General features: G+C 35.5%; 1 protein-coding gene across 9 annotated transcripts in view; it reads right to left on the bottom strand.

Moving 5' to 3' along the window:
* Positions 1–2,476: 2,476 nt before the first annotated feature.
* GKAP1 (G kinase anchoring protein 1) overlaps positions 2,477–26,175 on the bottom strand; it is an 82,058-nt gene continuing 58,359 nt past the window's right edge. For 4 of the 9 annotated variants that reach the window (XM_089913068.1, XM_089913067.1, XM_089913071.1 and 1 more), the window contains 5 exons: positions 21,087–21,243; positions 13,087–13,184; positions 9,483–9,546; positions 6,118–6,188; positions 4,758–5,631 (listed from right to left, as the gene is read on the bottom strand). In XM_089913068.1, coding sequence (XP_089769194.1) covers positions 5,485–5,631; positions 6,118–6,188; positions 9,483–9,546; positions 13,087–13,184; positions 21,087–21,243 — 537 coding nt within the window. In that variant the 3' untranslated portion in view covers positions 4,758–5,484. The other 5 variants (XR_016393531.1, XM_089913069.1, XM_022558900.2 and 2 more) reach the window with 5 other exon arrangements.

Below are 26,175 nucleotides of genomic sequence, written 5' to 3'. Positions count from 1 at the left end.
TGTGCTCAGGTGATTTTAAACCATATATACACTAGTAGAAAATGGCGTACCTGTGGAGTGTCTACCATGTGCCAGGCACTGTGTTAGACGTTAGATAATGTACCAAATGGATAGTGTATAGGTAAATAATCAAAAGCAGATGATAATGTGATAGGCGTTGGTAATTCAGTTCATTAACTACCTGGGTAATTCAATTATAATTGAAACTATTCAAGTTCTGTCTGGCTTGTTCCTATAAGACAACATTAGAAATTTGATTTTGTTCATCACTGGATTGAAAAATATGGTACCATGGATTACCAAATATATTTAAGTAATTAAGTAGGTTTTGATGGTACCTATTCTTAATCAAAGGTAAAATTAGGGGAAAACTATCTTTAAAAGCTTTACCACTTTATCAATTAATTAAACAAATAATTATTTAACATCTACTCTGTGATACATAGAGAACTAAGTGTTGAGAATAATAATAAGCCACAATTCTTTGCAAGGTTCATGTAACCACACGGAAGAAGCCAGACATATAAACAATGATGACATTAAGTATTTTTTCTTATTAAAGACTGTCATGAAGTGGAGTCTTTCATATAATGCTGGTTTTGGAGGCCAATACCAGTATTTATGTGTTTGCCTTTGTTATAAAGCAAAAATCTCTCTGTATTTTAATGAATCATATTTGTATTTCACTGACTACACTAAAAAAAAAAATCAATCCCATAAACTGCTGATTATATGAATAAAAAAAAATCTATCTTCATTCCTCCCCCACATCAACACTCTTCCTATTCTCAGTGTGTCACACTTCTGTCCTCAAGCCAGACTGTCCTTTAAATAAATATTTCAGCCCAGAGTTTGCTCCTTCTGCCTAGGATGCTTCTCAAAAAATTTACAGAAAAGGTATCCACCTTCCAAAAAACTACTGGGTTGGCCAAAAGGTTCGTTCGGTTTTTTCTGTAAGATGGCTCTAGTAGCACTTAGTTGTCTTTAACTTCATTCAAAACAATTTTGTTAGATTGTATGTGACAGCTGTCATATCAGTGTGCATTTTAAAAAAGACATCAAAATTGGTGAATTTTTGTGTAGCCATTTTAAAATTGAAGACGGAAGAAAAAAGCAACTTTTTCAGCATATTATGCTATATTATTTCAAGAAAGGTAAAAACGCAACCGAAATGCAAAAAAAGATTTGTGTAGTGTATGGAGAAGGTGCTGTGACTCACTGAACGTGTCAAAAGTGGTTTGCAAAGTTTCGTGCCTGAGATTTCTCGCTCGACAATGCTCCATGGTTGGGTAGACCAGTTGAAGTTGACAGTGCTCAAATCGAGACATTAACTGAGAACAAGCAACTTTATGCCACGCAGGAGATAGCCGACATACTCAAAAATATCCAAATCAAGCACTGAAAATCATTTGCACCAGCTTGGTTATGTTAATCGCTTAGATGTTTGGGTTCTACCCAAGTTTAGCGAAAAAAACCTTCCTGACCTTATTTCCGCATGTGATTCTCTATAAACGTAATGAAAACGTTCCGTTTTTAAAACAAATTGTGATGAGTGATGAAAAGTGGATACTGTACAATAATGTGGCACAGAAGACATCATGGGGCAAGTGAAATGAACCACTACCAACCACACCAAAGGCCTGTCTTCAATCCAAAGAAGGTGATGTGTATACGGTGGGATTGGAAGGGAGTACTCTATTATAAGCTCCTTCCAGAAAACCCAACGATTAATTCCAACAAGTACTGCTCCCAGTTAGACCAACTGAAAGCAGCACTCGACAAAAAGCATCCAGAATTAGTCAACAGAAAATGCATAATCTTCCATTAGGATAACGCAAGAATGCATGTTTCTTTGATGACCAGGCAAAAACTGTTACAGCTTAGCTGGGAAGTTCTGATTCATCCGCTGTATTCACCAGACATTGTTGCACCTTTGGATTTCCATTTATTTAGGTCTTTACAAAATTCTTAATGGAAAAAATTTCAATTCCCTGGAAGACTGTAAAAGGCACCTGGAACAGTTCTTTGCTCAAAAAGATAAAAAAGTTTTGGGAAGATGGAATTATGAAGCTGCCTGAAAAATGGCAGAAGGTAGTGGAACAAAAGGGTGAATACACTGTTCAATGAAGTTCTTGGTGAAAATGAAAAATGTGTCTTTTATTTTTACTTAAAAACCGAAGGCACTTTTTGGCCAACCCAATATCTCATGCAAGTTTTCTCAATTTCCAAACAATGTGATATCACACTCTAATATGTATGGTAATTTTTTGTTGCTGCTGTCATTACCCACCCCCACCTTCTATTTCCGCTGAGCATAAGCCATTTGAGGATATCTTGTATGTTCTATAGGGTTTAGCATGCACAAAGTGCTGCGTAAATATTCACTGAGCTTAAATCCAATTAAATTGATTGTGCTATAAGCAAAAACAATACTTTCACACTGTTTCTGAAATTTTAAAAAAATCAAACATTAATGGAAGAGTAAATTAATTTTATTGACTGATGAAAAACTAAAGTGATAAGAAGTACGAATAGTAAACAATAATCATTGAGTTGTGCTGGAATTGTATTTTTCTTCTTTTCACTTTAAGCCAAAAGGACATAAAATTATAAACCATTAGTGAGCTAATCATTTTAAGTTTCTTCAACAAAAACTGCATAGTTCAGCAGTTGCACAGCATTAAATATATACATTTTTGCAAAACCCTGAAAGTTTTAATTTTTGTGTTGACCTCAAAGGCTAATGGAATCACCTACACTGGTCGGATTCAGAGTTTCTTTTCCCTTTTCTGCCACCCTGTAAAGAAAAATAGGGTAAATTATTGAGGAAATAACATTTTGGGGGCATTTTCTTTTCAAGAATAAATGAGATCAAAGGCATATTTGACTATGAAAAGGAAGGAACTTCTTTTCTGAGTTTGTTGCAAATTTGAATGAACATACCACTAAATTATTTTTACGTATTTTAAATAGCAATAACTGTTGTTATTTTTACAAACGGTTAAAGTAGGTTGTAGAAAACAGTTATCTATTTGAACTGGTCCGGACTTAGTCTGATCACCAGTATCTTATTTTTTAGAGCTCATTTGCACTGTCCCAGATTTTTTTTTTTTTTAATAAAAATTTTGGTCAGGACTTCCCTGGTGGCACAGTGGTTAAGAATCCGCCTGCCAATGCAAGGTTCGATCCCTGGTCTGGGAAGATCCCACGTGCCGAAGAGCAACTAAGCCCGTGAGCCACAACTTCTGAGCCCGTGCTCTAGAGCCTGCGAGCCACGCCACTGAGCCCACACGCCACAACTACTGAAGCCTACATGCCCTAGAGCCTGCGCGCCGCAACTACTGAGCCCACACACCGCAACTACTGAGCCCACACGCCACAACTACTGAAGCCCGCGTGCTCAAGGGCCTGTATGCCACAACTACTGAGCCTTCGTGCTGCAACTACTGAAGCCTGTGCAACTAGAACCCATGCTCCACAACAAGAGAAGCCACTGCAATGAGAAGTCTGTGCACCACAACAAAGAGTAGCCCCTGCTCGCTGCAACTAGAGAAAGCCCGTGCGCAGCAACGAAGACCCAATGCAGCCAAAAAAAAAAAAAAATTGATCAAAATAGACAATTTGCTCCATATGATCAGCAAATTTGGTGGTTCACTTCATTACCCTTTTGGGTAATGCAATTTCTAATTCAAGTTCTGTATAGTTTTGTTCATATAAGACAGCATTAGAAATCTGATTTTGTTCATCAGTGGGTTGAAAAGATTATACTTTTCATATTTGCTCAGTGACATATATAAATCTGTATTTAATTTCCTCCAAATGAAATGCCATCAATGGTATTTGACTTGAGCCAAAGAAAGAGAAAGGTGGCTTAAAAGACAGGAAGTATTTTTCATTAATTACTTTTAACAACATTTTCTGCCTTACTCTGATTCAAAAAGCAAAGAATCATTTTAAAAAGATGGAAAGCACAAAGGTACAAAAAAATTTAATCATCCATAACTATTCTACCCTCCATTTTAACCATAAATAATGGTTTGATGCATTTATAATAATTTTATAATTTTTCTATATTTTTATAAACTATGGCAATGATACTCAAACTTGGTTAATTACTAGAATCACCTAAGTAGTAATATTTTAAAAATTCTGATCTCTAGACTTTGTCCCAGCCTATTTACTTATGATAATTAGTAGTGGTCTGAACAATCAAAAAGTTCCCAAGAAATTCTGATGATCAGCCAAGTTTGGGAACTACTTGTCTGTGAAAGCACATTTTTTAGAGTGGTGGTTATATCAAGGGCACATGGAACCCAGACCCATTTAATAATGTTGGCAGCTTCTCTTTGTTTCACCCTTTTTCTGCCCATAACCTCCCTCTTGGTGTTCAAAAACATGTCTACAACAAACCTTCTTTAAAAAAAAAAAAAAATCAAGTATGAGAATGCTGTTATTCAGTCCTGACCAAATAAAAGTTTTGCAAAGATTCATTCAGAGAAGAAAAAGTACGAAGAGGTTATATGAAACTTGAGATATATAATGACAGGTGTTAAAAATAAGATTTCCTGACAGCAGGGAAATAAAAAATAAATTTACTAAAAAACTTTCTACAAAGTAGATACCCACTATACAGAAGTACCAATGTTATATAGCTTAAAACTCTTACCTTTCTTCTAAACAAGAGTTTTTTAAAAATAATAATAATTCAAAGATCCTTTTCAAAGCTTCCCAGGCAAAGGGAATCTTCCTTCCTGGATTGATGACATGTCAAAGCTGGAGCTAAACAACTTTTATGTTCTCTAGGCCACCAGTGGTGGCTTTCGAACTTTTTTGACTATGACCCCCACATCAATTAACTCATTTTATATCATGACATAGACACACATACATATGTATATACAAATATATGTGTTTGTGTATATTCACAAATATACATATACACATATATTGAAACAAAGCCCTGATATTGTTTACTGCTTCACCCAGAAAAAAATGCTGAATGCCATCTTGTAAATGCAGACGAAATGACAGAATTAGAAAAATCACTATTTTGCAACTACCAAAATAATAACTGATAAAAATATCATTAATCTGGATGCTAAAATCATTGGGTAAAAAGAAAAGGATATTCATACAATCTCAAACTATAACTTCACATATTATTTATTAATTACAAAAGGGAAAAGATATCTTTACAATGAATATATCTAGGAGAGATTGCTGTACCCAAGTGATCAAACTTATTATATAATGGGATAAATGTCATTATGTACCTTCCCTCGATAAGTTTCACTGGCACATATCTCACATCATCTATGTAGTACCAAAGGTCTTTTTGAGTTACTTTAGTTATTGCTGTATATACCAATGTCTAGAATAAACTTAACATTTTCTATGATGTAAATTATATAACCAATAATAACAAAATCATCAATATGTTTGGTGAATAAATTTTGGCCTAAGAATAAAATAGTACCTTTATTCTCACATGTATATACCTATTCCAAATGTATTATCTGTGATGAAAACACTTTCATAATTATAAAAGCATACCTGATATTTGGCTAATTCTGCTTGTAATACTTTCACTTTAGATCTTTCTTGTTCTAACGCAGCATGAAGTGAAGTTACCTATAACCAAATATTCAATAAAAAAAGACTTTTTTGGGTTTTTGGTAAATACTCTTAATTATTCACAATGATGATTTTTGACTATGAGATTAATGAGCATTAGAAGAGAACCTCTCTCCTCACAAACAATTTCAATTAGGCATTTTATTCAGCTGTATATTAAAGATACATAGGGCAAGCTCACTGTTCTAAGACAAGACCAAAGAATAAGGATGGGAAGGGGAGAAAATCAAGTCCATGAACAGGATAAGTTCTGTCTGTCCTTTCTATCTCTATATTCAGCCCACATCAACTAAAATACAACCTTATCTTCCCCTATTCTTTAGGACATACATACCTCCAGAATTTTCAATCATTTGCTATTACATAATAATAATGAAATATGGTTTGCAGTATTGATGGGCTGTGTTTTTGTTTAGTCAAGTTTCATAATTCAGGACTAAAGAACAGCTTAATATAACCAGTCCTATATAGAGTTTTTCTTACCTGTATCGTTAGCTCATTCTTGATACTTTGTGATTCATCAACTTGCAGAAGTATTTCTGCTTTATCTTTCACTGACAAAAAAGGAAAAACAGCAGTATAATCTTTTCAATCACTCAGATACTTTAACAATACTTTTACTGAACCAAGACAGCAATACAGTCAGGCAAAGATTAATTGTCCTCATACTTAATGTATTCCTTGACCCTATATATACCTCTTAATTTTCACTGGTAAATTCTGATCATTATTATCACCACAGCAGCTTTTATTGGAAATTCTACATTTCTGTGGTGTTAAAATATTAATTGTACAGATATGACAAAAGATTAATTTTTTCCATTTATACTAAAAAGGACAAGGACAGAGAAAATAAAATATTTCACATAGGGAAAAAAACTTTAAAATGCCTCGACTAATCTTAAAGCAAGATTTTAAAAACAATGTAGAGTGTTTTTGTTTGTTCTGTTTTGTTAAATTGTCAAGGTGTGCATATCATAAGGTCCACAAGAATTATTTTTATACGACTTTTCATACCATTAAAGCACTATCCAATAAGTGTTAGCTCATATGAGCACAGTAATCATATAACATCTGTGGTCTCAGAACTGTTCATTCGTCTAGAGGTTTTTCCCTCTTTGGGGAAGCAAGAGATCTGTTCTTTGGCCTCTGTGTTCCCTAAGCTTTAAAAATTTCCACATGGCTGACAATTTACTTAACCTATGGTAAAGGATAATACATGAAAAACTAATTCTTCAACTTTGAAAAGCTAGGAGAGACTGAAGAGGTAAAACTAATAAAATGAGTAAAGGAGGAAACGTCCAAATATATAAGAGTACTGATATCACCAGAGCTCCACCAATATAACTCTGTCATTCAAATTTATTTTTCATAGTTTAATATGATATGCACTAAGGTGAGATGCTGTGTCAAGAAACAAATCACAGTCCCTTAAGAATCAACTTGGGAACTTTTACAAATTATACTTTCTACTCCTCCATCCTCAGAATTAAACACACTCACTGAGAACTAGTGATTTTTAACAATTATGTAATATTTTAACTACAGTCAGTTTTCCTATAATGCTGTTTTGTGTTTCAAAGAGATTGATACATCAGGGAACAACATGAACATAACATGAATTGTGTACTTAATGCTTAAGCACAATTTCATGAACAAAGAAAACTGTACCCACTCACACACCTCAAATATCTACCAGCTATTTCAGCGCACTGTGTCAAGAACCACACCAAGTTTCCATCCTTCCATCACTTAACAGTTAACACACACAAGCTGCAACCCTTCTGAAACCTACTTCTACAGCAAACTTTAGGTTGTCTTCAAAGTTAAGTGCCATATTTATTATAGTATTTATGTATTCAACCATTTTAACATGTATAAAACTGTTACTGTTATAGGTTCCCTTTTTTTTTTAAAATGTGTCACTGATGAAATTTTTGAGTATTGTATGCTCCTAACTCCATTTTCCCCATAAACTTTGTGGTTTTAACTGTATGATTTTATAGAGATTAGTGATTTTTAGGAACACATGTTGTACTGTAACATAACTCACTGTATTTGCATTTATATTACAAATGCTAGAGTTTGTAAACTCTAACGTACTGTATTTTTCATGTCATGGTCCTGTATAAAATTGTTCTACTTGGACTACTTATAGTACGGAGTATGGACACTGATATTATTTAGTGGTAGCCATTTTTAATCTATTTTTAAAATTTTATTTATTTTATTTATTTATTTTTGGCTGTGTTGGGTCTTCGTTGCTGCGCACAGGCTTTCTCTAGTTGCTGCAAGCGGGGGCTACTCTTCGTTGCCGTGCGCAGGCTTCTCACTGCAGTGGCTTCTCCACTGCAGAGCATGGGCTCTAGGCACACGGGCTTCAGTAGTTGTGGCACCCGGGCTCAGCAGTTGTGGCTCGTGGGCTCTAGACCACAGGCTCAGTAATTGTGGCGCATGGGCTTAGTTGCTCTGCGGCATGTGGGATTTTCCTGGACCAGGGATCGAAACTGTGTCCCCTGCATTGGCAGGAGGATTCTTAACCACTGTGCCACCAGGTAAGCCCCTTTAGTCTATTTTTGAGAGTAAGTTTTTATCAGTTAATTTTCTCACTTTTCACAAACGTTTCCTTAAGGAATATTACTTTATTTTTAGGTATTTAAAAACCATACATCCAATGTTCAATGATACCCTTACTTTCTTCAATTAGAAATACATCTTGTAAACAATTATTTTCATAATTTTATTCATTAAATGATCCACATGGAGCTCAGTGACATGCATATCTAAATTAATCTCAGGACACTGATATCTAATTGTTCAAATAATGCCTTTTCCCATTATTATTTAACTTCTATTTTATCATAGTTAAGCTTGTAACAGTTATATTATAAAAGTCGTAAAGTTATAAAAGTATTTGACTCTACTTCAAGACTATATATTCTGTTCAGCTGGACATGATTTCTGCTTTTTGATAACTGTTATTTAATAGTTTAAATATTTGGTTGGACAATTCCACTCCCAGTATCTTCATATTTGAAACAATTTAGGGTATCTTGTTTACTTATCCTTTAAGGTGAGCTTCATAATTTCTCAAGTGCTATACAGTACTCACAGGAGCTATATGTGGGATTTCATTAACATTTGTTAACAAGGGAAATTGTTTATTACACTTAATTTTGTCTATTCAGAAGACTTTCTCATTTATTCATGTCTTTCTCTATGTCTCTTTTATGGTTCATTTTCTTTTGCAAATTTGATACACGCTTCCCTTTCTGTTATTAATGGAAAATTTTCAGAGAGCTTTCAAGGTTAGCATCACTAGGTATTCATATTCAGGAATGCAACTGATTTGGGGGGTTTCATATAACATCAACTTTACTAATGTTATTATCTCTAATCTTTTTTGATTGATTTCCTTGGCTTCCTGCTGGTAATCTACTGCCAAAAGTTTAGAGTGGCAGCAAAAGTATGAAGAGTTGGGGCTGGTGGGGGCGGGGGGGTGGTGGGAGGGGTACAAGGAAAACCTAAAATCATGACAGGCCTTCTCCTCTAATAATTAATAAACAGAATCTTCAGCAAATGTTTTCTTGTTTTGCCTCTAAATGTACTCCAATAATTCATAAGAATTGAAATTTCAAGAGTTTCTTAGCTGAATAGTTGTAAACTTGTGTAATACTAAGGTGCTGCAAAGGAGACTTGTAATAATAAAATTATCAACAATAATCCAGTTTGTATCCTTTTGGGAAACCTTTGTATTGTGTTGAATTAATAAATCATATATCTTGAAAAGTTATCTTCAAATATTTTTAAGATTAACTTTTAATTCTAAAAACACAGAAATCACTTACTTTCACCTTCCTGAAGCATTTTCAATAACTGTGCATTTCTTGCCTTTACTTCTTTATACTTTGCCTAATAATCAAGGAAAAAAGATTTAATTTTTTAAAAGTAAATGATATAATTAACGATTTACTACCAATTTATGGAGCTATGAATCTAGGCTTGCTCAAAGACATAAATTACTTCTGAAAGAAAAAAGATGGAGGAAAATGTATTCACAACTATCTACTACTTAATTAAATCCCTCGTATAATAATACAAATCAATATTATAGGTGACTGTATTTAAGAAGAGTAGAGTAAAAGTGGAGAAAACTCAGAATAAAACTAAATTTTCCTGAAGAGTCTTTCTCTTTTCTTCCTCAAATAAAATCCTTATACAATTCAAAATAATTATATGAAAACAAAAAGAAAAATGATTCATAGTTCTATACCAGTACTATACTAGAACTCTCTGTATCTGTTCTTTATCGGCCACTGTCCAATATGTGGCTGCTAACTACTGGAAACGTGGCCAGTGTTACTGAGAAAATGACTTTCAACTGTATTTAGTTTTATTTAATTACAATTTTTATTTTATTTTATTTTATTTTTATATATAAAAATTTAAAATTTTACTTTTATGTATTTAAAACCCGTGTAGTGTATTAGTTTTACACCATGTGTAGTAGTTACTGTACAGCACAGTTTTATATTTGCTCAGTTAAGGCTTTACTAATCTTTTGTTATTTCATTAACTAAATATTTTTAAAGTAATTTTTGAATTACTTACATTTTGGCTGAAATGAATTAGTAATTTACTGAAGTATCTTTCAATTATTTTTCAACTTAAAAAAATGGCTTAGCTTCTTTTCAAACTATATGAATGACACAATTATACATTATAAACAATTTTGGAATTGTGTGCCCACATTAACATCCATATTCCAGGGAATTTTTCCCCTACACTATTCTTATTCAACGTGTCTTATAGCAAACACTGAAGTATTTATAAATATTTAATACATTAGAGAAAACAATATATTTAGTAACTATAGAAATACAAGAGGTCAGGGAAAGAAAACAGATCAATATAAGAAATTTGTCATTTCTTCTCTCAACATGTACACAGATATGTACAGCAGTTACCAGATTCAAAAATCTTTCTTGTAAAACAAAGCTGATGTATTTTAAATTAAGTCCAATAGATGACTTTTACTAAATACTCTGTCCAGTAAATTGCTGAGGATAAATCAATAATGTTACTGAGTAATACTGCAGACAATACATTGAATGGAAGAAGTAAACATAAAAGGGAGTAGGACTTTTGAGAAGCTAAGTAATGAAAGAGGGAGATAAGTCAGATGGAAACATAAAAATATGAAGGGGAAAAACAAATACAGTCAACTACAACTATACTCACTATGAATACAGAAATATATCTACTGGGAATATAAAACTGTATCCACTATAAAATTCTCACTCTCAGGGTTTCCATCAATGTTAATACCTCATCAAACTCTAGCTCAAGCCTTTTCTCCAAGGTTCAGATCAGTGTATATGGAAGCATGTCTTTAGTTAGTCTTCAAGGCCTAAAGCCAGATCATAAAGCAAAAATTGCAAATGAACAAAATTACCCCTGAATATTCGTTATACTGCGATAAAAATAACATATATAGTTTTGCATTTACAATCCTGAAGAGTAAATGTATCTATGAAAACATAAGAGTATAAAATCCTAGTACTGTGCAATTTATAATAAAGAACATATGAAATATACAGTGCCCTCATTAGTATTTTTAACTTCATGAAAAAGAGAACACAAAGTTAAACACACGTATGGTGTGACTCCAATGTGTCCAACACAGATGTTCAACATCCTGAACATCTATGCCTGCATCCACAGCCATTTCAAACTCAACATGTCCAAAACGAGATCTGTTAGTTCCGTTTCCCCAAACCAGTTCAAAATGTGTTCTTCCTCTTACACTCAGTACCTGTTAATTTTGTTACCAGACAGTCTTCACTCCAGGCCTCAGCTATATGCATTATCTTCCACAAAAAAATTCTCATGTCACTTCCCTTCTAAAGCCTTCACTGCCCTCTCCGTGTCTAAAATGCAAATGCCTTCAAATACTGACCTCAACTAACACCCCCAATCTCACCTTCTACAACTTCGCGTTTCTCTAAACGTCAGTAACAATGCATTTCCTACCATTCTCATGCCTTGTATGCACTGTTCTATCTGGAAAAACTATCTTTTTTTTGGTGAAACCTTTACCAAGTTTCAATAGCAGCAACGGATTTATTCCTGTTTCTGGGCTTCTGGAGCACTCTGTCAGATCTCAATCACAAATTCTACATTGTACTGCAATTATTTACATGATTACCTTCTCCATTAGACTATGAGCTTCTTACTAACTCATCTTTGTATTCACTGTGCCTAACACATGGTAAATGCTCAAAAAAAGCAAAAGAAAATATAAATGACAAAGAAAAAACTAAGGCAGAAGTGGGTGCAGTTCAAAAAGGTTTTAACAGGGATAATTCTTAAAGGCATGAGTAGACGAGGAAGGGAAATATAAGAACCAGCAGGGCTGGAACTTGACTCTCTTTCACTATTACATACACAGGGTCTAGAAAAGCACCTGGCCTATTACAGGCATTCAACAAATAATTGTTCAAAAGTAATTAGTTCAAAAATAATTAGTTCAAAAAGAGAATGATACTTGAGATGAATAAGAGATTTTTTTAATAGCCTAAGAAAGGAGGAGAATAATAGGTTTGTGGTTAAAAAAAAATTGTATAAATGACAAGTGTTGGCAAGGATGTGAAGAAATTGGTACCCTTGTTCATTGCTGGTGGAAATGTAACATGGTGCAGCTGCTACGGAAAACAGTTTGATGGTTCCTTAAAAAGTTAAACATAGAATTACCATATGATCCAGAAATTCCACTCTTAGGTATATACGAACAGAATTGAAAGCAGGGACTCAGATACTTGTACACCAATGTTCATAGCTGTATTATTCACAATAGCCAAAAGGTGGAAACAGTGCAAGTGTCCATCAACAGACTAATAAACAAAAAATATGGTATATACATACAGTGGAGTATTATTCAGCCATAAAAAGGAATTAAGTTCTGATACGTGCTACAACATGGATATGCATGCTGAAAACATGCCAAGTGGAATAAGGCAGACACAAAAGGACAAATATCATGATTCCACTTATAGGAAGTACCTAGAATAGGCAAATTTACAGAGATTAGAGGTTATCAAGGATTGCAGTAGAAGGGGAAATAGGGAGTTTAATGGGTACAGAGTTTCTGTTTGGGGTGATGAAAAAGTTCTGGAAATAGACAGTGGTGATGGTTACACAACACTGAGAAAGTACTTAATGCCACTGAATTGTACACTTAAAAACGGTTAAAATGGCAAATTTAATGTTATATGTATTTTACTATGATAAAAATATACTATCATTCAGATTATATATAATTAATGCGTTAAAAAAACCTAAATAGCAGAAATATTATTTCTATCAGTCACATATTAAACATATTTCAATATAATAAAAACAGAAAATGTACAAATTTATAGAATTAGTTTACAACAGTAAATATATACAAACCTCCCACTGAGTGATCACATTTTTCAGCTTCTGGATTTCAGCATCTTTTCTTTCAAGTTCCAACTTTAGTCTTTCAATTCTTCCATCTTTTAGAACTACTTCCTAAAGGGGGAAAACATTTTAGAACAAAGACAGTTCTGCCAATTCTGATTTACAATATCCTTTTTGAAAGGTTTAAGAGGAAAAGTCCCAATTTTAATTCATTTTCTAAAGCAACCTAAACTGTTGAATACATTTCCACTTGTACTCAATTTTATAAATGTAATTATGTACAATACAAGCAAATAAGGTATTTATGCCTAATCTCAAACTACAAACGTAACCTAGAACAATATCAGGGCTTTGAAATGATATTTCCATCCTGGAATAAACATACTAAAGTGGTCTCTGACAAGTTGTTATTAGTCTATCTTAACAACCTAAAAGAATTGAAAACTTATGAGAAAAATACAAAATAAGTAATACAAAAAACCAAAAATAGGGCTTCCCTGGTGGCACAGTGGTTGAGAGTCCACCTGCTGATGCAGGGGACACAGGTTCGTGCCTGGGTCCGGGAGGATCCCACATGCCGCAGAGCGGCTGGGCCCGTGAGCCATGGCCACTGAGCCTGTGCGTCCGGAGCCTGTGCTCCGCAACGGGAGAGGCCAAAACAGTGAGAGGCCCGCGTATCGCAAAAAAAAATAAAAAAATAAAATAAAACAAAAATAGTTTTTCTCTATATTAGCAATTAACACATAGAAGATATAACTAGAAAAAACATTTTCTCCAGACAGCAATAAAAAATATCCCCAAGAATAAAATTCAGTAATTTTCAGGATCAATAAATGATAAAATATTGAAAAGGACAGAACAAAGCATGTTTTTAGATAGGAAAACTAAGTATTACTAAATATTAATTTGTACATTCAACAGAAATTTCAATAGAGTTTTGTTCTTTGGAACTTAGCGAGATAGTCAAAACTTCACCTGGGAGAATACAGGATAGAAACAAAAAGTTAATGCAGTATAATTTGCCTACCAGATAATTATATATTATACAGCAAAAATAATTAAAACAACATGTCATGGCACCTATGTTGACACAGCAATGTAACAGAAAAGAAAGTCCAGAAAGAGATTTAAGACACAAGAATTTATTATAACTAACTATGGTATTTTAAAGAAGTGAGAAAAGGCTGAATTACACAATAATGGTAGTACATGGGACAAATGGCTAACTGGAAAAATCAAGTTAAATGCCTGCCATCTTGTAACATACACCAAAATAAATAAATTTAAATGCAAAAAAATCAACCCAAAGTCATACTTTTCATAAGAATATATATTGGTTCTCTATATCTAATGAGTAATGTGGTGACAATTTTATTCCAAAAATACTCACTGAGCACCTATGCTGGGTGCTGGGTGTACAATGGTGAACAGAACTGAAAAGATTCTTGCCCTCATGGGATTTGTCTGGTGGAGTAGGCAGATATTACATAAAGAAATGCTGCAATTAGAAACCAAGGTTTAAGCAATGACGAAAAGAAACACAGTGCTATAAAGGGAATAATGTGGATTATTCCCTGGTGGATCAGGGAAGCTCTGAGGCCATGACCCTTAAGATGAACCTTGAGTGACTGGGTAGGAATTGGCTAACTAAAAAGTGGAGGGAGATAAGAGCTTTCCAGGTAGAAAGAACAGTAGGTATAAAGGCCCTGAGGCAGGAAAGAGCCTACAGAATTTGAAGGATATTAAAGACGCAAGCCCAGTTGGAGATGAGTGAAGATGATAGTATAAGATGATTATGGAAGAAAAAATTTGGATCAAAATTAAAAATATACATACTATCATAATGGCCCAAAAATCTCATTTCCGGGAATTTATCTTAAATAGATACGCGAGGGGGGAGTATCTATGGAAGTGTTCACTGCTGTTACAACAAAAAATTGGACATCAATTTAAATGCCCAACAATAAGGATATAGGCTAAATATATGACAAATTTACAAACTGAAAACTCTGAAATCACTAAAAATGATGATACAGAACCATAAAACACATCTGTATGATCTCAAAATTGTAATACTATATACAAAGAAAAAATCCTGGAAGGACATACATCAACATTTTAATAACTCTCTTAGAATTATTATGGAAGATTTCACTTTATTGTTTAAAAATTTCCTTTCATCAAAATTGTTTTATACTGAGTATATAATCATTGAATAATATAAAATAGTATTTTAACTAAAAAAAACAAGTATTAAAATAAACTCTTTATAATATTACTAGCTAACATCTTTGAATAGGAAAGCTCTTCTGAACATAGTATGAAAGGGAGAAAACAAAAAGGAAAAGACTGACAGATTTAACTTGATGAAAAATCTCCAGAAACACTGAAACAAAATCAAAAGGTAAATGAGGGGCTTCCCTGGTGGCGCAGTGGTTGAGAGTCCGCCTGCCGATGCAGGGGATACGGGTTCGTGCCCCGGTCTGGGAGGATCCCACATACCGCGGAGCGGCTGGGCCCATGGCCGCTGAGCCTGCGCGAACAGAGCCTGCGCGAACAGAGCCTGCGCGAACAGAGCCTGTGCTCCGCAACGGGAGAGGCCACAACAGTGAGAGGCCCGCGTACCAGAAAAAAAAAAAAAAGGTAAATGAAAAAAACTAGAAAAAGCAGTTGCACCTATATGCAGGCATATGACCAATAAAAATTCAAAAAGTGTGCAACCTCAGTAGTAAGCAATGTTATATCAAACTGGTATATTTAAATTTTTTCCTCATGTGCTTCCCTGGTGGCGCAGTGGTTGAGAGTCTGCCTGCCGATGCAGGGGACACGGGTTCGTGCCCCGGTCCGGGAAGATCCCACATGCCGCGGAGCGGCTGGGCCCGTGAGCCATGGCCGCTGAGCCTGCGCGTCCAGAGCCTATGCTCCGCAACGGGAGAGGCCACAACAATGAGAGGCCCACGTACCGCAAAAAAAAAAAAAAAAATTTTCCTCAGTGTGGGTAACTGAAATCAATTTAGCTATAAACATTATTATTTAATGTAAAAACATTACAGTTGACCCTTGGACAATGTTGGGGTTAGGGACGCCAACCCTCTGAGAAATCAAAAATACACATAGTCAGGGACTTCCCTGGTGGTCCAGTGGTTAAGAGTCCGCCTTCCAATGCAGGGGACGCGGGTTTGATCCCTGGTTGGGGAACTAAGATCCCACATGCTGTGGGGCAAGAGCCCACATGCCGCAGCTAAGATGTGATGCAGCCAAAAAAAAAAAAATACACATAGTCGTATATAGTCAGCCTTCTGTATATGCGGCTCCTCTGCATCCGCAGATTCAACCAACCTCGACTGAAAAAAATCCATGTATAAGTAAACCCAAGCAGTTCAAACCTGTGTTGTTCAAGGGTCAATGTATTACTTAATGATCTGAATTGCTCACCATCTCTGTATTTAACTGAAAAGTGGTCCATGTAAGTTTCTACATTATTGGGGAAAAAGTGTAAATCCATAGAAAAGTAGGACCACAACGAAGTATCAATGGTAGTTTTCTCCAAGTGAATGAGATTAGGGTCAATTTTTTTCCACTGCATCTGCAAATTGGGGATCATAAAGGTGCCTATCAACTTCACAGTTAACTGTGAGAACTGAATGAAATAATCATTTTAAGTACTTAATAGAATATCTGGTAAATATATACTAAGCCCTCAAGTATTTTTGCCACTATTAAAATTTCTTCACTTATCAGTTATTTCCAGAATTTCTACAACAAACATCACTTTTTAAAACAAAATCATATTGTTTTAATGTATACCCATTTTTATGAAGTCCTATATTTCATTAAATAAATTTTAAACTTATCTTCTAAGTAGAAGACATTATACTAAAATGAAGATAAAAGGGTCTATAAGTCTATGTCCACAAGGGATTTGTAATCTATTAAAAATAATAAAAATGTGCTATGTGAAATGTGCCATAAGAAAAACAAAATGCTATGAGGTATAGAAAAAGAAGGAAAGATCATATCCAGGTTTTCTGTGTTTGGGATTGGGATAGGGCAATGAGAGAGCTTCAGGGAGGAGATGGCATGTGAAATGAACCTTGAGCAAAGCTGGGAAGGATCCAGCGCTGTGATAGGAGTGCTCTGCTCTAGCTAGGAGAAAAAACTGGAAAGAGTACAGCTGAAGTTACTTAGGCCAAAGCTACACTGTAGAACAATGCTTTCAAACTTACTGCACAGTGACCCATGTTAAGGAATGTTTTATATCGTGACCCAGAATGCACATACATGTCAGTGTATGTATGTATTTGTATGTTATATATATATACACATATACACAGAAACAAATTTCATAAAATACAAACAGATGTCATATATGCTGACAACTTTTTTTTTTGGTTAGTGCTGGTAGCAATCTACTAAATTGATTTCAGGACTGGTTAAGTGGGTTGGGACTCTCAGTTTGAAAAGCTTGAGGGCTTTAAATGTCAGGTCGAGGACATCTGCACTTGATTCAACAGACACTGAAGCTTAGGGACATGGTGTGGCAGGATGGAAGTCTTGCTTTTCAAAAAGTCATCTGTTCAGACTTCTCTGGCGGTCCAGTGGTTAAGACTCCGCGCTTCCAGTGCAGGGGGCACAGGTTTGATCCCTGGTCAGGGAACTAAGATCCCACATGCCGTGTGGTGCGGCCAAAAAATTTTTTTTAAAAGTCATCTGTTAGCAATGTATAAGATAAATTACCTAGAATTAGAAGGCAGGATGCAGAAAGACTTATTAGGTTACTGAAATAATACCAGTAAAAGATAATGAGAGCCAAAAAAAAAAAAAGATAATGAGAGCCTAAACTAGAGAAATGTTAATAAGAATGGAAGAGAAGATAGATCTGAGAACTATTTCAAAGATTAAAAACTCCCAAACTCTGAAAAACAGAAAAGTGAAACAGGAGGTTCAGAGTCTGAATATCTGGATAAAATGATAAAACCAAAAACAGAAATGAGGAAGTCAAGCCAAACGCTTGGTTTGGAGAGTAAATGATGACCTCGAGTTTGGACATAGTGAGTATAAGGTATCCACAGAACAAGAGTGAAATATGCCACAAAGACAATTGATAAAACAGCGCCCCGAAGGCCATTGGAGGGAATGCCAGTGAAGCTGTGGAAAAGTTAGTAAACTCATATCCTGCTGCTAGAAGACAATGTTGGTAACACATCAAGAGCAACACAGATGTTTACATGCTTTGATGCAATTACTGTTTTTTGTTGTTTTTTTTTTGCAGTATGTAGGCCTCTCACTGTTGTGGCCTCTCCCGTTGCGGAGCATAGGCTCCGGACGCGCAGGCTCAGCGGCCATGGCTCACTGGCCTAGCCGCTCCACGGCATGTGGGATCTTCCCGGACCAGGGCATGAACCCGTGTCCCCTGCATCAGCAGGCGGACTCTCAACCACTGTGCCACCAGGGAAGCCCTGGTGACTTGCTTTTTTCATTAAAGATTATGTTTTTGATATTCATCCATGTTGCTATGTATTGCTGTAGCTCATTCATTTCTCCTACTGATTTTGTTGTCACAAACAACTGAGTTTGAATCATCCTTGTTGAAGATGTCTTCAGGGTTTAATCTAACGTAGAATTTCTAAAACACAGTCTCCCCATCATCTTCAACTTTAAAAGTTAATGCCAAATTGTTCTCCAAAATGGTCATACCAAATTACATTACCACTAGTAATTTGTTACTGTTGTTCTACATCCTTACCATATGGCATATTGTCCAATTCCTATCACTAGTCTTCACCTTCCTTCTGTTTTTCCTAGGCACTGCAGTGAAATTAGTATTACCATATAGAACTTTGTCCTCTGCTCAAAAACTCTTTATTATCTCCTGACTAAATCATAAATCAGGCTTTTAAGTCCTCCACAATCCCTCCAAACCCACTATGCCAAATTTATACTATGCTCCTCTTTGAATTTTGTCTTAATTAAACTGGTTTATTCTTCACTGCCTCCATTCTTTTACTCTGACATTCCAGTTTCTTCTCCCTCACTTCTTCATGTTCAAATTCTACTGTCCCTTAAATTCCAATTCAAAAGCTATTTTCCGACTTCCCTGGTGGTCCAGTGGTTAAGATTCCACTCTTCCAATGCAGGGGTCCCAGGTTCGACCCCTGGTCAGGGAAATAGATCCTGCATGCTGCAACTAAGATCCCACACACCACAACTAAGACCTGGCACAGCCAAATAAATAAATAAATAATTTTAAAAAGCCCACAAAAACCAAAAGCTATTTTCTCCTAAGAAAGCCATCTCTCATCTCCATTCCTATGAATTACCTTTTTTGGATCTACCACTTTCCACCTTGTACAAAAACAATTATCAAGTGCATGCTGTGTACAACATGCTCTGCTAAACATTTTACATCATAATCGCTAATTTTCATAATAACAGTGCCTGAAAGGCAGGTAATTTCATTCCAATGTAACACAGCTGATAAGCTGCAGTGCTATATTTTGTGTTATTAGGTTTGATTTCAAAGACTGTTCTCTTTCTACTATACTGCACTGTCACTTTGGTTTTAAAATATCATTAACATTACTTAATAATTTAATTAAACTTATGTGTACCCAACTTTGCCCTACAAAAGATCTGAAACATCTAATTATTTGCTCAAGTATATTAATATCATTCTTACTATCCAACAATGATCTGAGATGACTCAGAAAAATAAGAAGATACAAACCACAACGGGGAAAATCATAATCAATGTAAAAAGAGGAAACAAATATGCTAACTATAAATGTTAACACAGTTGCTTGCACTGTACATAAAATTTGACAGTCAAGACAAGACAGGAAAACACAAAATTTAATTCAATGCCAGAAAGGAAGAAGCTCACAAGTACCTCAGGGCAGGCAAGGATTTCCCGTACTAAGTTGAAAATAGATTTTCATGTGGTATAGTGTTTTTAGAAAGCAATATTATTGCTGCATTGGAGTGACAAGTTCTTAAGAGTCTGGCTTCTTTTGTGTCCTATATAACACAACACAGCAGTGTTTAATTTGTTGAATGACTGACCAGTAAGTATTGGAGGTCAATATAAGGTAAAGAACAGATTCACAGTTCAAGAGGAAGTAAAAGAGAAGACTGGTGGTTGTGGTGAGAACAATAAATGCAGACTTACAGGTCTCTATAGGATAATATCTTTTCTTTCTTTCTGTATTTCTCCAAACAATATTTTAAAATGTGAATACCATTCTTAGCTTGTGAGCCTTACAAAAACAGACTGCTAAAAAAAACAAAACAAAACAAAACAGACTGCTGACCAGCCATAGTTTGCAACCCCTGGTCTGCAGGATAAAATTCTAACTTCTTAGTTTCACATAAAAAGACCTTTATAATCTAAATCCAATCTATTTCTCTAGTCATGTTATCCCACACTCACTTAAGTCTATACTTCTTAGATGCAGAATTTTTCAGTTTCCTGAATATTAAGTCTAAGGCTTTTCATAGCTCTGGGCCATTGCTCTTGCAGCTCCCTTAGGTTTTCTCCATTTCTCAGTTTATACAGTTATTCACCATTCAGAATCCATCCCAAATGTCACTTACTTATACACCTTTCCCAATTCACCCAAGGAGTGATCTATTACCTTTTCTATTCAAAAACCTCTTTTTTATTGTTCATATCTCTCTTAAAGCCTTCATCATGCTGAATGATATTTTTCCAGTCTCCCTCCTCCTATCCCCACTACTCTGTCTAAGGCATGGATGGTCTTATCCATCTTGATATTCCCACTCCCCTACATTGGTGCCTAACAATACCTAGCATTATAGCACATGCTCAATAAATATTCATCAACTAGAGAAGTCTTCATACTTTTTAATATAAGTATCTATGTGTAATAATGACTAAGATAATATCCTAAAACTGTAACTTTATACAATCATAATTGGGTTCCACTGCTTAGGTTTTTTAAAAAAGAAAAATAATTTCACTGTGATTTTAAGAGAATTTTCTATTTTACATGCCTGGTTGTGTTCATGAGCTGTGCAATTATCTGTTCCATTATATTCTGTAAGCTGTTCTCTTCTTTTTTCTCTAATAAGAATTTTATGAACATCATCTTCCAGTCTATTGAAGAATCCTCCATCATGTGATAAAGTCTGAGAAGAACTCAATTCCTGTCAAAAATGAATTAAGATTTACTATCAATCAACACAAAAGTGCATGCATGCATTTAATAAACCTGGTCAGCCACTAGAAGGATAGAGAATGAAAAAAAAATAACATAGAGACAGTCAACCATCTGATTCTTCTCTATCTCCAGAAGATAACCAGTAGAGATACATTTGCAAATGTCCTTTTCTTTACTTCATATTTTTTGAGTTGGGTATTGCTTGATTTTTAAATTATTTTTTATCCATGTACCATACAATTTACCCATTTAATTTGCACATTTAAATGGTTTTTAATATATTCACAGAGTTGTACAACCATAACCCATTTATAAAGTTACATCAAGCCCAAAAAGAAACCCAGAACTTATTAGCATCATTTCCTATTCCCTCCTAATCCCTCCCCTCAGCTGTTCCCTAGGCAACACTAATCTACTTTCTGTCTGTATAGATTTGGCTATTCTGGACATCTGATATAAATGGAATCATACCATATAAGGTCTTTTGTGACTGGCTTCTTTCACTTTGCAAAATGTTTTCAAGATTCATCCATATTATAGCATCTATCAGCACTTCATTCCTTATTGCCAAATAATATCCCACTGATGGATACACCATATTTCATTTCTCAATTCATCAGTTGATGGACATTTGAGCTGTTTCTACCTTTTGGTTATTATGAATAATGCTCCGGTAAACATTCATGCAACAAGTTTTTGTGTGGACATGTTTTCAGTTCTCTTGGGTATATACCTGGAAGTAGAATTGCTGGGACATATGGTAACTCTATGTGTAACCTTTTGAAAAATTGCCAAATAGTTTTCCAAAGTGACCATACTATTTTACAACTTGTTAATGTATTCAGTGTATGAGGCTTCTAATTTCTCCACATTCTCACCAACACTTGTTATTATACATCTTTTCAAATTATAAACACCCTAGTGGGTGTGAAGTGGGTGTGAAAGAGATTCATTGTGGTTTTGAATTGCATTTACCTGATGGCTAATGGTGCTAAGCATCTTTTCATGTGCTTATTGGACATTTGTATATCTTTGTGAAAAAACGTTTATTCAGATAGCTTGCCCAATTTTTTTGTTATTTTTTTGTTTTTTAAACTACATGTGAATTTATTTTTTTTGGCTGCACCACACAGCACATGCAATCTTAGTTCCCCAACCACGGATCGAAACTGTACCCCCTGCATTGGAAGCATGGAGTCTTAACCACTGGACCGCCAGAGAAGTCCACTTTGCCCAATTTTTAATTAGGTTACTTTTTATTTTTGAGTTGTAGGAGTTCTTTATAAATTCTAGAAACAAGTCTCTTATCAAATACATGATTTGCAAATATTTTCTCCCATTCTGTGGGTTGTCTTTTCACATTCTTGACAGCATCCTTAGTATCACAAAAGTTTTAATCTTGACAAAGTCCAATTTATCCAAGAAATCACTGCCTAACTCAGGGTCATCAAGATTTACTCCTATATTTTCTTCTAAGAGCTTTATAGTTTTAGTTCTTACATTTAAGTTTATAATCCATTTTGAGTTATTTTTTGCATATGGTGTGAGAAGGGGTCCAAATTCATTCTTTTGCATGTGGCTATGCAGCATCATTTGTTAAAAGATTATTATTTTCCCACTGAATTGTCTTGGCACCCTTGTCCAAAATCAATTGAACATAAATAAAAAGGCTTCTTTCTGGACTCTTAATTTTATTCTTTCAACCCATATGTCTACCCTTATGCCATACCACACTGCCTTAACTACTCTAGCCTTGTATTGCTCAAACTTTTACAGTATATTTAAAAGCAGTTTTTACATAAATTCTACACACAAATGATAAGGAGATAAGACTATCACAATCTACTCAATTATGTAAAGTTAGAGATTTTATATGTTCTCCAAGAAAAGTTATCATTTCCTTTCCAACTTCCTGTCGCAAGACAGAGACTGAAGAAAATGTTCCTCTCACTCTCATAGCTTTTCCCTATGTCCCACATTCTTGAGTTTTAATATTCCCGATTTTACCCATTTCAACTGTATTTGTCAGCAAATGACCCAACAGTTCAATGACTGTTCATCCTTTTCCTTTCACCTTATCTTAGAAAGTGTTTGAAAGAAAAAAAAAGTGTCTATCAGTGCTTAATATACAAATAATATTTTAAATGTTTGTAGAGCACTTTATATTTTGCAAAGCACTTACAGAAACATCCCTTTAGTTGAATCTCATTAACACTGTAAGAAATTGATAGAGCAAGAATATTTTCCCCACAAAGTAATCATAGTCATAGGAAAGTTAAATAACTTGCTCATGAGTGATTCTACTGCCAAGTGGTACAGCTATAACTCAAAGTCTACTGCTTCATAAAATACCTCCAGTATATTCTGGTAAGACTTCATTTTAAAGCAATGAATACAACAATGCTTAAAACACTGCTGAGCTTCTATGGAAGGTATAGCATGATGATGGCAACTAATCAGCCTCTGGATTTCACTACTTTAAATAGTGCCGTTCCAACTAATGTCCTCTGTTTTTTGACAGCTGCCACCATTACCAGCATGCCTATCCCAAAGGGTACTCTGTCCTTGATATTTTTTCTTTAGTGAGGCATAAAATTTCTTTTCAGCCTAAGGATAGAAGTTTTCAAAAGATACCTTGACAGGAAACTACAGAGAAATGAAACAAAAATGAACCAACAACGCCCCCCTCCCCCAACACACACCTCAACAGAAAAAAGACAAAAATGCACCAAGTGTTAAGAACACAGATTCTTTAATAAGTCAAGCCAATTCAATTTAACAAATTCTGAGCACCTATTATGTGCCAAGAATGTAATGAAAAAGACAGTACAGTGTTTGTGTAAGTATAGCCTTATAGATCACTGGAACATAATTAGGAGACTGGACATAAGCCTTCACATATTTATGGTCAGTCTATTTTTTATGAAGGTGTCAAGTTACTTCATTAAAGAAACAATATTGTTTTCAACAAATGGTGCTGGGAGAACTGGATATAAACATGCCAAAAGTGTATCTGAACTCTTTCTTCACACTACGCACAAAAATTAACTCAAAATTAGATCATGGAGAAGATTCTGTGAAGATGGCAGAGTAGCAAGCACCAGGAACCTGTGTCCTCACACAGACAATAATAACTGCATTGGCAGAATCTGTCTGATTTGGGAACAACTATTTTGGAACTCTGAAGTCTGTTGAAGGCTTGCAACTTCCAGGGAAACTCTTGGATGGTAAACTGCAGTAAATTTTGGTCAATTTCAGCTCTTAGCACAGTAGCAACTACCCATCCACCACCCTCAGTGATGTGGCAGGCAACTGTGTACATGTTCCTGGAGCAGCTTGTACACAGCTTACGGGAGCCAGGGTGGGCAGCAAGGAGCCTCTCCTCCAAATAATCTGTGGGGATCTGTGTTCTGGTCACTAATTGCCGCTTCTGATTACAGAGGTGCAGACCAAGAGACAAAGAGGCAGGCAGCCGTTGTTGCTGCACCTCCCCTCATTGTTGCAAGCCCCTCCCCCTCTAGCTGAAGTGACTTCCAGTGGATTTAAAGAGCTAGTGCCCTCCCCCTCCCCCCTCATATTTTGCTTTTCCACTTTTGAGAGCCAGACTTTAAACAAGAGGCCATTCATGGGCTTCCCTGGTAGCACAGTGGTTAAGAATCCGCCTGCCAATGCAGGAGACACAGGTTTGAGCCCTGGTCCGGGAAGATCCCACATGCCACAGAGCAACTAAGCCTGTAAGCCACAACTACTGAGCCTGCACTCTAGAGCCTGCGAGCCACAACTACCAAGCCTGCAGGCCACAACTACTGAAGCCCGCACATCTAGAGCCCATGCTCCGCAACAAGAGAAGCCACTGCAGTGAGAAACCTGTACATCTCAACAAAGAGTAGCCCCCTGCTTGCCACAACTAGAAAAAGCCTGCACGTGGCAACAAAGACCCAACGCAGCCAAAAATAAAATAAATAACAAATTAAAAATATATATTAATGTTTAAAAAAATACAATAAAGACCAGCTTATTAAAAAAAAATAGGCCATTCAAAAACAACTGCCTGTAAGGGGAAAATTAGAAAGTGACTATGAATGCCCAAGGAAAGGCTATGAAAAGACCTAAGACATTAAGTTTACAACAATCAAAAAAAAAAAACACCCCAAAACAGTAATAAAAAACACCAATCCCTGAGGAAGGAGGAGAATCTGATTTCCAGAGTTACCATATTACTAGACTCACATGTCTCATATTCAACAAAAAAATCACAAGGCATACAAAGAAACAGTAAAGTATAACCCATTGAAAGTAAAAAGAAATCAATAGAAACTGTTCCTGAAAAATACTTATTTATGGCAGTTGTATTAGACAAAGACTTTAAAACAACTCAACTGTCTCAAAGACGCTCAAAGATTTAAAGGAAGATGTGGAGAAAATCAAGAAAACAATGTGTGGACAAAATGGAAATGTAATTAGGGTTTAAAAAAAGAAACCTAAAGGGATGCCAAAAGGAAATTCTGGAGCTAAAAAGTACAATAACTGAAACAACACATTCACTAGAGTGACTGAAAGGCAGAGTTGAGCAGGCAGAAGAAAGAATCAGTAAACTTAAAGACAGGACAACAGAAATTATCTAAGCTGAAGAACAGAAAGAAAAAAGATTGAAGAAAAGCAAACAGAGCCTAAGGGACCTGTGGGACACCATCAAGCAGGCCAACATACAAATTGTGGGAGTCTTAGAAGAAGAAAAGAGATAGAAAGGGGCAGAGAGAATATCTGAAGAAATAATGGCTAAAAACTTCCCAAATCAGGGCTTCCCTGGTGGCTCAGTGGTTGAGAGTCTGCCTGCCAATGCAGGGGACACGGGTTCGTGCCCCGGTCCGGGAAGATCCCCCATTCCGTGGAGCGGCTGGGCCCGTGAGCCATGGCC

The sequence above is a fragment of the Delphinapterus leucas genome, chromosome 6 (genome assembly GCF_059928025.1).
Source record: "Delphinapterus leucas isolate spDelLeu-1000000601 "Yukka" chromosome 6, BTC_Dleu_Yukka2, whole genome shotgun sequence".
Taxonomy (NCBI): Eukaryota; Metazoa; Chordata; class Mammalia; order Artiodactyla; family Monodontidae; genus Delphinapterus; species Delphinapterus leucas.
The sequence above is the reverse complement of the archived record's forward strand: the minus strand, read 5'-3'. Positions and strand labels throughout refer to the sequence as shown.